General features: G+C 42.6%; 1 protein-coding gene across 2 annotated transcripts in view; it reads left to right on the plus strand.

Moving 5' to 3' along the window:
- Positions 1-260: 260 nt before the first annotated feature.
- Positions 261-14,332, plus strand: part of LOC140739502 (dihydropyrimidinase-related protein 3-like) — a 223,962-nt gene continuing 209,890 nt past the window's right edge. The window contains exon 1 of one of the 2 annotated variants that reach the window (XM_073067857.1): positions 261-837. In XM_073067857.1, the coding sequence (XP_072923958.1) occupies positions 493-837 (345 nt within the window). In that variant the 5' untranslated portion in view covers positions 261-492. The remainder of the gene's footprint in view (positions 838-14,332) is intronic. The other variant, XM_073067856.1, reaches the window with a different exon arrangement.

Raw genomic sequence — 14,332 nt, forward strand, 5'->3', positions numbered from 1 at the left:
CTACACCACCCCGCCTTTCCCTTCTTCTGGAAACAGTATTGTGTTAGTGTATAAATCATTATTTTTGAATGATTGTTTTTTTCTTGGCATTCACCGAATGTGTTTTCCTTTAAAGAGGACAACACTCCCGTGGTGGGCTGGTGGTTTAAGGTGAGGGGCACTTTGTTTTCATAGCCCTCCCTCTCTCCCTCCACCCCCTCCCTCCCCGTGTGCCATCCGTCTCGGTCCCTTATCGGCGACTCTCCGCAATCAGTCCGCTGGGATTGCGGCTGCAGTCGCTCATCTGCGGGCGGTCCGTTGCGAGAGCCCAAGCAAACGGGGGAGGGGGGCAACTATACTTTAAAATGCGTTCAGTGTGCGGTGCACACGCGTTATCACTTCCGTGTCAAGGGATTTCAGAAGCAGTCTGCCACTAGCGGCTCGCTACAACCGCCTCTGACTCCCCAATATCGCTCTGTGCGCCCACCTTCCTTGCGTCGCTCAGCGAGATCAATGGCCGAGGACAGGAGAAACCGGGATAAGGATGACGACCTCCCGGTATATCTGGCTAGACCAGGCACGACTGCCCAGGTACCAAGACAGAAGTATGGGGGCATGTTCTGCTCGGTGGAAGGAGCGTACGAGAGCAAGACTTTGGATTTCGATGCCCTGAGCGTCGGTCGCAGGAGTTCTCGGAGCTCTCGGAGCTCCGGTCAGCACGGCCCGTCCCGGGACACCGAGGCTTCCAGCGATACGGCCAGCGTGGCGAGCGAGAGCTCGGGGCCGGCCGACAATCCGGGGGTGCAAATCACAATAGCGGGCGGCAAGGAAAGGCTGCAGAACCGAGATGACCTGCAGGTAATCACCCCCCCTCCCCTCCCACCCACCTCTCTATCCACCACCGTGACCAGCTACCCCGGAGTAAACATACCGGGGAACGCCGGATACTTGCTCAACTTTTACACCGTTGCATTTAAGGTTTCCTTTTGCGAAATTAAACTTATTAATTAATAATTGCAGCTGATCAAGGATATTTTGATACGAGATGTCTTCCGGTTTGCTTTGCTGGCTGTCAAAGATCTGAATCATATTCGTGGTGTATTTTGTTATTAATAGTGAATTGTGTGACTTTGACAGGGATCGATAATAATGAAATGAGGTGGTGCAGATAGTTGACAGTTGAATCAGTCTGCTCCAGTCTGTGACCCGTCGCTCCGGTAGCCGGGTCAGACTCCTATTGAACAGGAGTAATCACTGGAATGTGTAAAGTCATCTCGGGACATTCAATCACAAGGCATTAAAGACAAAATTTCTGGGCAAAAGGCCAGAGATTTTCAGACGTGTCCTAAGAGACTTTCTTTTCAATCTCTGGAGTGGATAGTGGCCAGTTCAGTGTTAATTTGTCTGTTGGTTCTGATTGCGTGTTTAGAAATTCTCTGGGAAATCGAAACGTGTCGGTTTGCCACGGTGCGATTGCAGGGGTGGCTGTGGCTCCACACACAAAGAAGGGGCGGCGGGTTGCAGCTGGCGCTGATGCGGGAGCGAACCGGGGTTGGTGCAGGGGCTGGGCGGACGCTCGGTGTCAGCGCTCGGTTCCCAGGTGCGCCCAGGCAAAGGAAAGTAGAGCCACGGTGTGGCGGCAGCCTGGAACTGCACTGCGGTAGTGGAATGCGGTTCTCTCTCGGTGACCCCTTCTCTCAGCTCTTCAACTTACTGCGGGGTATATTGTTAGCCAATTTTGCACTTGCCCCACGCCTTCACCGCTTAATCCTCAAGCGGCAAAGCGCATGACATCGATGTTGTTTTTGCGTTCACAAGCGATTTAGCGGACTGATTAAAACGGCCGATAGTTATTTGAAAGTGTATGCAAATTGCTGTGAAGTGCAATTTGTGGCCACATTCCTATTGTTTCAACTGCCGCTTCGAAAGGACCACAGGCCGCACTCTTTGTATCAACAGGTCTATTACTCGATGCAACAACAGCAACTTGCCCGAAATCTGGGTGGCTTGTGAGTTGACAACCCTTCAGTCGAGCTTTGCGAGTGAGGCCAGATAAGGCCGGCGAAAATAAGGGACTTTCAAGTACATTGGCTGCCATCTCTCTATTTGACTGGTGGACTAGTGTAGTTTAAGGCCACCCCTGAATTTTGATATTTTAACTAGCTGTCAGTTTCTCTAACTTGATTCTGTGTTGCTTGAGCTGAAAGATTCATATTTCCATATAACAGAGGAAGCTATTTCGACCCATTGAATCTATGATTCTTCTCAGAGCCATCTCATTCCTCCTGATTTTTTCCTTGTGATCTATTCTCCCAACTCTTCCATTAACTTCTCCTCCCCTCATAATTCTTCCACCCTCCTACACACTCGGGGTAGTTTGTAGCTGGCTAAGTCGCCCTTAGGATACGGGAGGAAACTGGAGCTCCTGGAAGAAACCCGAGCATACAAACCCCACACAAGCAGCAACTGTGGTCATGATCAACATCAAGCTGCTGGCTCTGGGATGCCCCACGTGAAACTGCTGCAAAGTGGGGGGGGGGGGGTGTTTGGCCAAGTGAGATGAAAAGACATGATAAAATGTGTAAAAAATAAAGAATTTTTCTCTCCAAGGCAGGTGGTGAGTGGTGTTAGGAAATAGGACGTACTTGAGGAGTGCCCTTTTTCTGTCGGTTGATTGTCTGGAAGAACATGTTGTAAAATGGAGCCCTGAGACAATGGTGAGAGCCTTTGTGGTGAGAGGGTCGAAAGGTGGAAATTTGGGGTCCCTATGATGAACATTGACTGCAACACTCAAGATCGATAACAATCAATGCAGCAAATAATCTACTGAAGGATCTCAGCAGATCTAAGATGCAGCTTGATAGGTTGAATTCATCCAGCAGATTGTCTGTTGCTTCAGATTCCAGCATCTGCAGGCCCGTGGGCCTTCAATAAAAACACCATCAGATTCAAATTCATCCGCTCTTGATGGAAAGGTTTGGTTTTAAATTATGAGGCCAGATACAGACATGTCCATAGCTACTAAAAGTTAACTTTTATGAAACGGAAGGCTGATTTTTAACCTTATGATGCATTGGGAACAGGACAGGTTGGGGTAGAAGCCTCATCCGCTGTGTGGGGTGTGGGAGGACACCTGCTATGTTAGTGCAGTACTTCTTGGCAGGGGCTTATCTCAGCCCCTCCATTCAGATATCTGACAGATCTTTAGGCAGAGCAGACACAGTGGAAGCATTCATGCGTCAACATTGACTCAGGAGTATAAAGGCCAATCCTCCCCAGTTTATGAACACCTAACCTATGAACCGGTGTGACAGATAAAGGTTGAGTTCCCAGCTGTTGCATCTGAGGGCATCTTTTGCAGGTGAGAATGCAGCGGTTCTAAATGCCTTCACTTATCACACCGCTGAACTGCAACAAGTAGGGGCTGGGTCTGAGTGCAGCAGAGCTTGGAGCCCTCGGAGACTCACTAACTCTCTCACTGAGTCAGTGAGACTGGCTGGTGGTTCAGCAGTGATGCTTGTTCCTCTGAACCCCTTCCACACACTCTTCATTAATTTACAACTCACTAACAGTTTGGGTTATGAACAGTCCTCAGAAACAGAATCCTGTCATTACATGTGGACTGCTCGTACAAGCATTGCATGTTAAATTTTAAAACTACCTTCATTTTAAAATTATCCAATGCTTTACCCTTTCCTGATTTTGAAACCATTTTCTCCCTTCCTGACAAGTTTCTTTCCTGAAATGCTGAGCATTTCTTTGCCTCCATAGATACTGCTTGATCTGCTGAGTTCCTCCCAACAGTTTGCTTTCTTGCTCCCATATTTTTGTATGTTTGATGCTCCCACTTGTGCCTTTTATTCACCCTTCTCATCCATCATTGAGGTTCTATCTTCAATCTCCATTTCTTTCTTAAAGTGGTCTGTCTTTGAAACACTGTCTGCTGGGATAAAAGTATATTCAACATCTTTCCACGCAAGACATGGTCTCATCTACCAATTCTTCCAATATACTTGGTTCTGTTCTTTTACCCAGAGAGCTTGTACTCTAAAGGCTTTGTGTTGCTTGGTGGAGTTACAGAGGTGGGAATTTCAGTCAAAAAACAGCAAGAGTGGATGCTATAAGATGTTGAAGAGGGAAAGGCTAGCTCAGGGGTGTCAAACTCATTTTAGGTCACGGGCCGGATTGAGCAAAATGCAGCTTCATGCGGGCCGGATCAGTCAGACGCGTGCGAACGCAGCTTTCGTTGCCTCCATTTTTTCAGCCTGCTCTCATGTGTCTCAGTCTCTGCTATAACTACAAAGTGTTTCACTTTACAAATTCCGTTTCTTATGAAGAAGACTGCCGAATAAACACTAAAAACCCTGAAAACCTGGTACCTGAATAAACTCAGCATTAGCCATATCATACGCCATAGGCGCTTCGATTACTGGGGCCAGCTTTAATAGTAATTAGATATTATCTCGCGGGCCAAAGATAATTCCACCGCGGGCCGGATTTGGCCCGCGGGCCTTGAGTTTGACATATATGGGCTAGCTGATCTATCCAGCAGAATATATTATTGTGATGTTATTTGTGTCATATCATGAGATTTGCTTCCCTTAGAACTCTATAACTGGATGAAATCCTCAAGACCAACTGGTGGACATGTAATATTCCACCCAGTTAATTAAATGTAATTCAGATGACCACATTGAGCATTGGTTTTAGTCTCTTGTTTGGTGGCTCATTTGATTTAATGTGAACATGGGTACAGGCCTGGGGGAATATTTGAGAGCTACACATGAGGACAACTAAAGAAAATGTTTGAGCAAAACCTGTTAGAGTAGAAAAGATCACAGTCGCTGTGCTGTGGGCAGGAGGTGCAATGATATTTGAAATACCTTGTTGTTTTTATCAAGCTGTCAATAGTTTAGCACATTTAGAGATGGCAAGTTTGGCAAGAGTACAAATAGTTATTTTCTTAAGCACAAAGCATTAGTCATAAATGTTACACATAGTACTTTGATTCAACCAGAGAGTCATGTTTCTTTCAACACTGAATTTAATGTAGCATGGAGGTTATATAAAAAATCTGATCTTTCTTCCAATAGAGCATTCCAATTTGTTTTAAAGTAACTATATTTTGTGATGGTTAAGGTATTGATGTTTATATTTCATTAACACCTTTACATTATTGTACCCACATGTTGCACCATCTTCTGTCTCAAGAGAAGGCTCAGTTAGCTCAAAAAAGTGCAATTGAGTTACTTAAGGCCATAGACATCTATCCTTTCAGTACTACAGGGAAAGAATCTGTAAGATTTATGGTGGGAAGATCATTTCTTCAAATATAACTAGAAGGTGTTCTAGTCACTTAGAACTATAGAGTTATAGAGCAGTATGGCACAGATACAAGTCCTTTGAACTCTTAAGTTCATGCTGACCATTATGTCCAACCAACTAATCCCAATTTCTTGCATTTAACCTAATTACCTCTAAGCTCATCCTTTCATTTGCTTCTTAAATTATACTATTGTATCTGCCTCAGCTTCTTCCTCCAGCAGCTCATTCCCTATACTCATATCTTATACTTGTCCATATACTTGTCCTCGATACCTTTCTTAAACGTTAGCCAACTTCTGGTCTTTGGGAACTCCTCAAAAACCAACAATGAAGCAAATATCTCTGCAAAGGTCTCTGCAATTTTATCTCTAGCCTCCCACAAAGTCTGAAGATGCTCTTAGTGAGGCTCTAGGGATCAACTCACCTTAATGCACTACTAGATCTGCAAATTGGTCCTTCTGGTTGATATGAATGTCCTCCAAAACACCTCCACTTACATTCTTTATTTCTGGAGCAATCATGAGTTTCTCGGTAGTAACGCCATAGAACATAGAGCATAGAATATATAACATAGACAGTGCAGCACCGGAACAGGCCATTCAGCCCACAATGTTGAGCCAAACCAGCTACAAAGCAACTCAAAAACACTCAAACACTAATCCATCCTATCTACACCATGTCCATACCCCTCTATCTTCCTTACATCCATGTGCCTATCCAGACGTCTCTTAAAAGCCTCCGATGTATTTGCCTCTACTATCATAACAGGCAGCGCATTCCAGGCAACCACAATTCTCTTGACTAAAAAACTTACCCCTTGCAGCCCCCTTGAACCTACCCACTCTCACATTCAATGGATGTCCTCTGGTATTAGACATTTCAACTCTGGGAACCAGATACTCTCTGTCCAGTCTATCCATGCTTTTCATGATCTTGTGAACCTCTCAGCCTCCACCGCTCCAGAGAAAAAACCCAAGCTTATCCAGCCTCTTGTGATAGCATATGCCCTCTAAACCAGGCCGCATCCCAGTAAACCTCTTCTGCACCCACCCCAAAGCTTGAAATTCCTTCCTATAGTGGGGCATCCAGAACTGTACGCAATACTCCAGATGTGGCCTAACAAATGTTTTATAAAGTTGCAACATAACCTCTTAACTTATGAACTCAATGTCTCAATTAATAAAAGCAAACATTCCATAAGCCTTCTTAATCACCTTATTGACCTGTGTAGCCACTTTCAATGAGCTATGAACTAGGATCCCAAGCTCTCTCTGTTCAGCAACACTGTTAAGGATCTTGCCCTTAACTGTGTACTATTTCCTTGTGTTTGCCCTATCAAGGTGCAACATCTCGCATTTGTCTAGATTAAACTCCATCGGCCATTTCTCTGCTCATACCTGCAGCTGATCTATAACATGCTACACTGTCTGCAAACTTATGAACACACCTGTTTATATTTTCATTCAGGTTATTTATATACATCACAAACAGTAAAGGTCCCTGTGGAACACCGCTAATTACAGACATCTGGCTCCAATATCGACCACTATCCTCTGCCTTCTATATGGAAGCCAGTTCTGAAACCAAACAGTCAATTCGCTGTGGACCCCGTGTATCTTAATCTTCTGTATTAGACTCATAAGGGACTTCATCAAATGCCTTAATAAAATCCATGTAGAAAACATACACAAAGAAAAATACTTGTTAAAAATCCAACCCTTCTTGAGAAATAAAGAGGCTGATCTAGCCATCTCTTTACTCTTAATATTGCTGCAGAACTTCTTGATCTTACCTGTCAGATCTCTCACATAAGCTCTTTACGCCTTCATGATTCCCCCCATAAGAGTATTTCTAATTATTTTCTAGCTTTCAAGGAACTCAGTCATTCCTGGTGTCCTATATTCAATATATGCTACTTCTTTTCCTCGAGGAGGGCCTCAATAACTCTCATCTGCCACAGCTCTGTAATCTGGCCATGTTTACGCTTGACCCTAACGTGCTGTTCCTGACTCTTGATATCACACTCCTAAAAGCCTCCCACTTGCTACTTGTTCCTTTCATTTCGAACAAGCTCACCCAATTGGCCCATGCTAGATCCTGCCTAATTCCCACAAAATTTGTCCTGCTCCAGTTAGGACTCTGACCTGTGGAGTTGCCCTATCAGTCACTGTCTTAAAACTAATAGATTATTTATTTGGAACTACAGCAGACCCTCCAGCCCAACGAGGCGCATTGCCCAGCAACCCACCTATTTAACCCAGCCTAATCTCAGGACAATATACAATGAACAATTAACCTACTAACTGGCACAACTTCGGATTGTGGGAGGAAATCGTAGCACCCGGAGGGAACCCACGCACTCATGGGAGGGATGTATAAACTTCTTAAAGTTGAGCTGGAGTTGAACTCCAAACTCCGACCCCCTGAGCTTCAATAGTGTTACGCTGATCGTTATGCTACTGTGCCACCCACTGATGGTCACTAGAGGCAAGGTGCTCCCGGACTGCCACTTCAGTTACTTGTGCTGCCTCGTCCCCTTGGAGAAGGTGCACTACTGCACTCTCCGGAATTATATATTCAATGCATATAATAATTTTGTATTACAGAGCAAGCCAAGCATTTGGTCCAATATAGCTAATTATCTTTAACTATTTTGTTTTTTGCTGCCTGATTGTCTGCTCATTGTGCAGTGGGATTAAGGGCATATGGATAACTGACAGTGTAGGCAAAATCACTGTGTATGCAGGAAATGTGAAGAAGTACGGCATTATTCACATCTTTGCATAAAAATTGAGTTTTTTTTTAAATGATGAGAATTGGGATAATGTTGATGTTCCAAGGCACTTAGAGACTAAGATGGAAATGCAGCAAGGGGTCGGAAACACAAAAAGCATGCCGTATTTTATCTTAAGGAAGATTGGAATATAAGTGTAACAAAAGTTTTATTGTAGCTGCCCCTAGCACATTGTTAGGTTGCATTGGTTGTTAACGCAAACGATGCATTTCACTGCATGTTCCAATGTACATGTAATAAAGAAATATACCTGAATCTGGAGTTCTGGAAAAAACCCAGCAGCTTGGATACCCTCTGTGAAAAGAGAAATGGATTTGTCATTTCATATTGAAGACCCTTAATTTGCAATTATATTTTCAAAGAACTTACTACTAGTAATATAAACTATTATAATATTATATATAATGCTATAAAGATTAGTAACACATATTATAATAACAGACATAATATTAACTAGATAGAAAAGCCTTTGTGAGACTACTCTAGGACATATGTTTAGAGATCCTGCACTCTGCACACGGAAACAGATATACTTGCCTAAGAGTGCAGGTTCATCAGACTGATTCCCGGATTGGCAGATTTGTTCTATGAGGAGAGATTCAGTAGAGACAGCCAATCTCCCTGGAGTTTAGCAGAATGAGATATCTAATTGAAACTAACAAAGTTCCTTGATGAAAAATCATGAATCAGAGCCACAGTAGAACATAGGGGTTCTAATTTGATTTGGACTGAGATGAAGGGATATGTCTCAAACTGAGGGTGATGAATTTTTGGATTTTCTGCCTCAAAGGGCTGTGGAGCCTTGCTTCATTGCAAACTAAAGTCAATAGATTCCTGGATTTTAAGGATTTCAGTGAACATGGGAAAATCATAGAATATCAGCCTTCATCTTAACAAAAGTGAGCACAGGCTTGAACGGCCAAGTGGCCTACCTCTGCTCCAGTTTGTTAGGTTCCTGTGAAAAAGGGACAACAGTAATATACATATGCTTTGTATTATGATTTCCAGAGAACAATGTTTGAAAGGCTTGACAAGTTTGCGATAGCTATCAATAAACACATTTTGCATTATAAGTCATGGAAGGAGATAGCAGAACTGAGCAGGGCTGAAAGCAAAGCGGACTGTTCTTACAGAACTGCTAAGTGAAATGCCTACTGCATAACAGTAAAAATGTGAACCAGAGCATTACACATATAAGGTGTAGAAAGAGGGATGCACAGGGAGAGAGGTGTAGGTAGAAAATTTAGGAACCACAAGTAGATGTCCTGGATTGAACAACATCAAGAACAATGAAGGATGGCAATTATCAGAACAGGGCAGAGAACTGAGAGATTGCTGGTACTTTAGAAGGATGTTACAAGCCTGTCTCATTGACATAATTCTGAAGTTGCATCCAACTTCAACCAGGCAAAGATGCAAGGCTTCATTTTCTTAATGCACTTCATGAATCTTTTGGGTTTTGAAATTAATCCATCATTATTTTTTCAAATTTCACTTCCAGATTCCTTTTAGAATAAATTCAAATTCTTCATGCTCCATAATGGGACTTGTAATCCAATATTTAATAGCACTGCAGATCCAATAATGCACCTTTAAGCAATTAAAATAAGATATAAAACTCTGAGGGATTTTGACAGAATGTTTCCTCCTGCGGGAGAATCCAGAACTGTTTAAAAATTAAGGAGTCATCATATAAAAAGTTAAAGCTAGACTTTTTGTCTCAGAAGGTCATAACTCTAATTCATTCCTTGGCATGTTTGCATACTATTCTGTATTCAATCAGCAGGGATGATGTGACAGAGGAAGTCTGTCACACTGTGGTTTTACATTCATGAGGTTGCTCTTGAGTTAATGATTACAAAGAACAAATACAGAAGTTTTGAAGGTAAAGCTGGGAAACGCATTCATTCTGTCTCATCAGTTGGGGTATTTCATGTAGGTATTGGGGTATTTCATGTGGGTATTGGGGTATTTCATGTGGGTATTGGGGTATTTCATGTGGGTATTTGATGGATATTCAAAAGCCCATGGCTCTTTTTCAATCATTCAGCTTTGAAGTATGGGCATCTTTGGCAAAACCAGCACTTCCACACCTTGTGAGGAAGATATCAAACTGCTGCAGTGCTTCCACCACGGTGTGGGGAGGGCGTTCCAGAACTTTCACACAGCATTGATTCAAGTTCTGGTGATACTTATCCAAGTCGGGCTGGTGTGGGATTGGAGATGAAATCTGTAAGTGGTGGTGTACTCCAGTGACTACCTTTGCCCATCTCGATGACTATCGGTGATGCTGTTGGAGTTCCCTTGGTGAACATCTCTTTAGCAGCGTGATCAGAGTAACTTGGCTTTTGCTGGAGTTGAATTCAATTCATCCAGGCAAGTAAGAAGTAATGCCTCACAGTTCTGACTTGTGCCTTTCAATGGTAGAAAGACTTTGATTCATTTGCTGCAAGTAATCATTCCCTGACTGCTCTTCTAAAAACAGTATTATGTGGTTCATCCAGGAGAGTTTCTGGTCAATTATTGACACTTAGTGTGCTTATGCCAATAATAATGTGATTGTGTAGATAGATGGACTCTTTCCTGTTGGTGATGATAATGCCTGTCATGCTTACAGCACAGATATTATTTACCTCTTGTGAGCCTTTTCCTGTTGCTGTCTCAGTCTTGTTTCATGGGTAGCCATTGTTTCTTTAATTTTAGAGTTGTTTGTTTTAAATTCATTTGTAACTTAGATGTCATTCTAAATAACTCAGATATTGTTTTAAATGTAGTCACTGTCTTTTAGTAATTGAATTGCCAATATCCTGTCTTGCACTGAATGGAACAGCACTGCAAGCTCATTGTCCTTGGCAGCAACAATCAAGGTCAAATAATAATAAATAATCCACATTCTGGGCTTTCTTGAAGTGTGGGTGTGGGCTGCTTCATTTGCTGAGGAGTTCCAATGAAATTGAACATTGAGCGAATATTCCTACTGATTATATTCCAAAGGAAGCAAGGTCATTGTACAGCTGCAGATGGTTGTGTCTTGAGGAACTCCTGCAGTAATGTTCTGGGGCTGGAATAACTGTCCCCCATCAACAACAAATATCTTTCTTTCTGTGACATACAACTCCAGCCACTGGAATGGTTTGGTTTTCCCTCTTGATTGCAAAGAGACCAGGGCTCTTTGAGGCCAGGCCACACTCAGTTAAATGTCGCCCTGTAAATACATCCATTAATATTAGTCACGAACATCACAGCTGTGATTCCCTGATACATGACTGCCTATTAAGGTTTCTGTAATTAGAATAGTTTCAGAAAGTAGGCCAACTAATTGAGGTCCTCTGCATAACAAATAAATCACCATTAAAACTAACACTGGTGGCCACACTCCTGTTTGACACAGTTGGCTTTGAAAGCTGCATTTTTAATGTCTGCAATCAGATTGTTAATTGTGATTTGGATCCAGCTTTGTTGCCTGAGACAAGGGTTAATGCAAACAGTCAAATATCAATATTATGCCAGCACTCCAGTTGGCAATATAATGGGTATGATTATATTGCATTGTTACTAATGACAGCAGATTGGTTAGTAGAAGGTCTGCAGAGGTTCCTGAAGCAAATGGTTATGCTGGTCCTCTGTGATCTAGACACTGGCAACTCGAGAACATCCCAAGTACCAGGATCCATTTGGCGTATACATCAGACTTGTATCACTTTGCAACATTCTTTCAAGCAGAGTGATTCTGGATACAATTAGGGGACAAAAACGCTGTGGCTTTCTGTGCCTCGGGGTGAGCCCCAGAGCAGACAGACCAGTGCAAGATAAAATAAAATAATGGCCAGTGCAAGTGCTGAGAAGAGTCAGAAAAGGGCAGGTTCAAAAGTAGTAGCAGAAACAGCAAAGACAGAGAAATAATTGGCATAAAAATAGCTAGAGGGAGTCGAGAAGCTTAACAGATAAGACAAGAGGTGACATCAGCGGTTTTAAATTCAAGGTACCATATATGAAGCATTCATAGTACATTCTTGAAGTAATAAGGCAGATAAACATACATGGGTTTGAGTTGACAGATGTTATAAAGTCATGAAGGCAGTGTGACCAAAGATTATAATCAAGAGTTCCCCATTATCTGAAGTTCAGGTGAGGTATGCAGAGCAGAAGAGGGGAGAGGGTGGGGTAGTGGGGAGAGGGTGGGGTAGTGGGGAGAGGGTGTGCAGAGAATGGAAGGGCTGCATGCCCTGTATTTTTTTAAAAGATGGACGGGATTAAGATCCTAGGAAGAGAGGATACTAGATCAGAAACTCAGAATATGAAATCAGTCTGGGAAGAGTCAACAAACAACAAGAGGGTAGGAATCACTGGTGATTGCTATGACTGGGTGCTGATGTTGTACGGTGAAGAAATGTGATGATCAGGAACTAAGTAGTAACTCTTCTATAGTGATCAGAAAACACTTGACAAATCTAATCAGCTCCAGTAATGTGGAGTGAAGTTCTTGGAAGGCATTCAAGATAGCTTTGTTTTAATCCATATGTCAAGGAAGTTGTTTTAGATCTTAAACTGAACATTTGTGATTGTACAGGACTCCCCCGCTTTACGAAAGCTCACTTTATGCCGCATCGCTTTTACGAAAGACTTACATTAGTACCTGTCTTCACTAACCAAAAGAGATCCGAAGAGGATTTTCGCTCTTATGATAAAAGGCGCCTGCTTTAAACTTGTGTTTGCCCAGAGAAAGACTATCATGACCGTGAAGCCTTGCACGGGCAGGTGTTGGCGCATGCGTGTACGTGCTGATTTTTTTTTTCTACAAATCGGTTTTGGTTAAATCTTCCCGATTCTGGTAAGTGAAACTACGCTGTACTTACATTATTTCTACTTTATGTAGGCTCTGTATTTATCATATCATTCCTGCTTTTACTATATCTTAGTGTTATTTTAGGTTTTATGTGCTATTTTGGTATGATTAGGTAGGTTATTTTTTGGGTCTGGGAACGCTCAAAAATTTTTCCCATTTAAATTAATGGCAGTTGTTTCTTCGCTTTACGCCATTTCAGCTTACAAAAGGTTTCATAGGAACACTCTACTTTGGATAGCAGATAACAAAGAACTTTCACACAGCAATGATTCAAGTTCTGGTGATAACAAAGATCTTAAGCCCTGATATAGATAGCTATGGGTGCTCTCACTAAAGGCAGATTATATTATAACTTCTCCATCTTCTAAGACAAGTTCACTTCTCAGTTTACCCTCTATGATGGGTTTAACAGCCAATACCCACTATTTGAGTGGTGTGTCCCCTCTCTCTACCAAGGAGGAGATTCAGTGCCTAAAAAAAAATTCACCCCCTTGGAAGTTTTCATGTTTCATTGTTTTACAGCATTGAATTGTCTTTTTTGACACTGATCAAAAAGTCTTGTGTCAAAGTGAAAACAGAACTTTATAAAATGATATAAATTAATTACAAATATAAAACAAAATAATTGATTGCCTAAGTATTCACTCCGTATTCAGTCAGTATTTAGAAGATGTACCTTTGGCAGCAATTATAGCCTTGAGTCTGTGTGGATAAGTCTCTATCAGCTTTGAAAATCTGGACACTGAAAATTTTCCTCATTCTTCTTTACAAAACTACTCAAGCTCTGTTAGATTGCATGGGGATCAGAAATAAACAGCCCTTTTCAAGTCCAGCCACAAATTCTCAATTGGCTTGAGGTCTGGACTCTGACTTGACCACTCCAGGACATTAACTGTGTTGTTTTAAACCATTCCTGTGTAGCTTTGGCTTTATGCCAACCTACCTTTATGTCACAGCCTACCTGGAGGAAGTGACAGTGGCCGGGCCTCCGGCACAGAGGACGGCCCTGTAGCTCAGAAGGGTAGGGATAGAAGAAAGAGGACCATAGTAATAGGGGACTCGATAGTCAGGGGTTCAGACAGGCGGTTCTGTGGAGGTGATCGGGAGTCCCGGATGGTAGTTTGCCTCCCTGGTGCCAGGGTCCGGGACGTTTCTGATCGCGTCCAAGATATCCTGAAGTGGGAGGGTGAGGAGCCAGAGATCGTGGTACATGTAGGTACCAATGACATAGGTAGGAAAGGGGAAGAGGTCCTGAAACGAGAGTATAGGGAGTTAGGAAGGCAGTTAAGAAGAAGGACCGCAAAGGTAGTAATCTCGGGATTACTGCCTGTACCACGCGACAGTGAGAGTAGGAATGGAATTAGGTGGAGGATGAATGCGTGGTTGAG

This window comes from Hemitrygon akajei, chromosome 15, assembly GCF_048418815.1.
Source record: "Hemitrygon akajei chromosome 15, sHemAka1.3, whole genome shotgun sequence".
NCBI classification, from domain to species: domain Eukaryota; kingdom Metazoa; phylum Chordata; class Chondrichthyes; order Myliobatiformes; family Dasyatidae; genus Hemitrygon; species Hemitrygon akajei.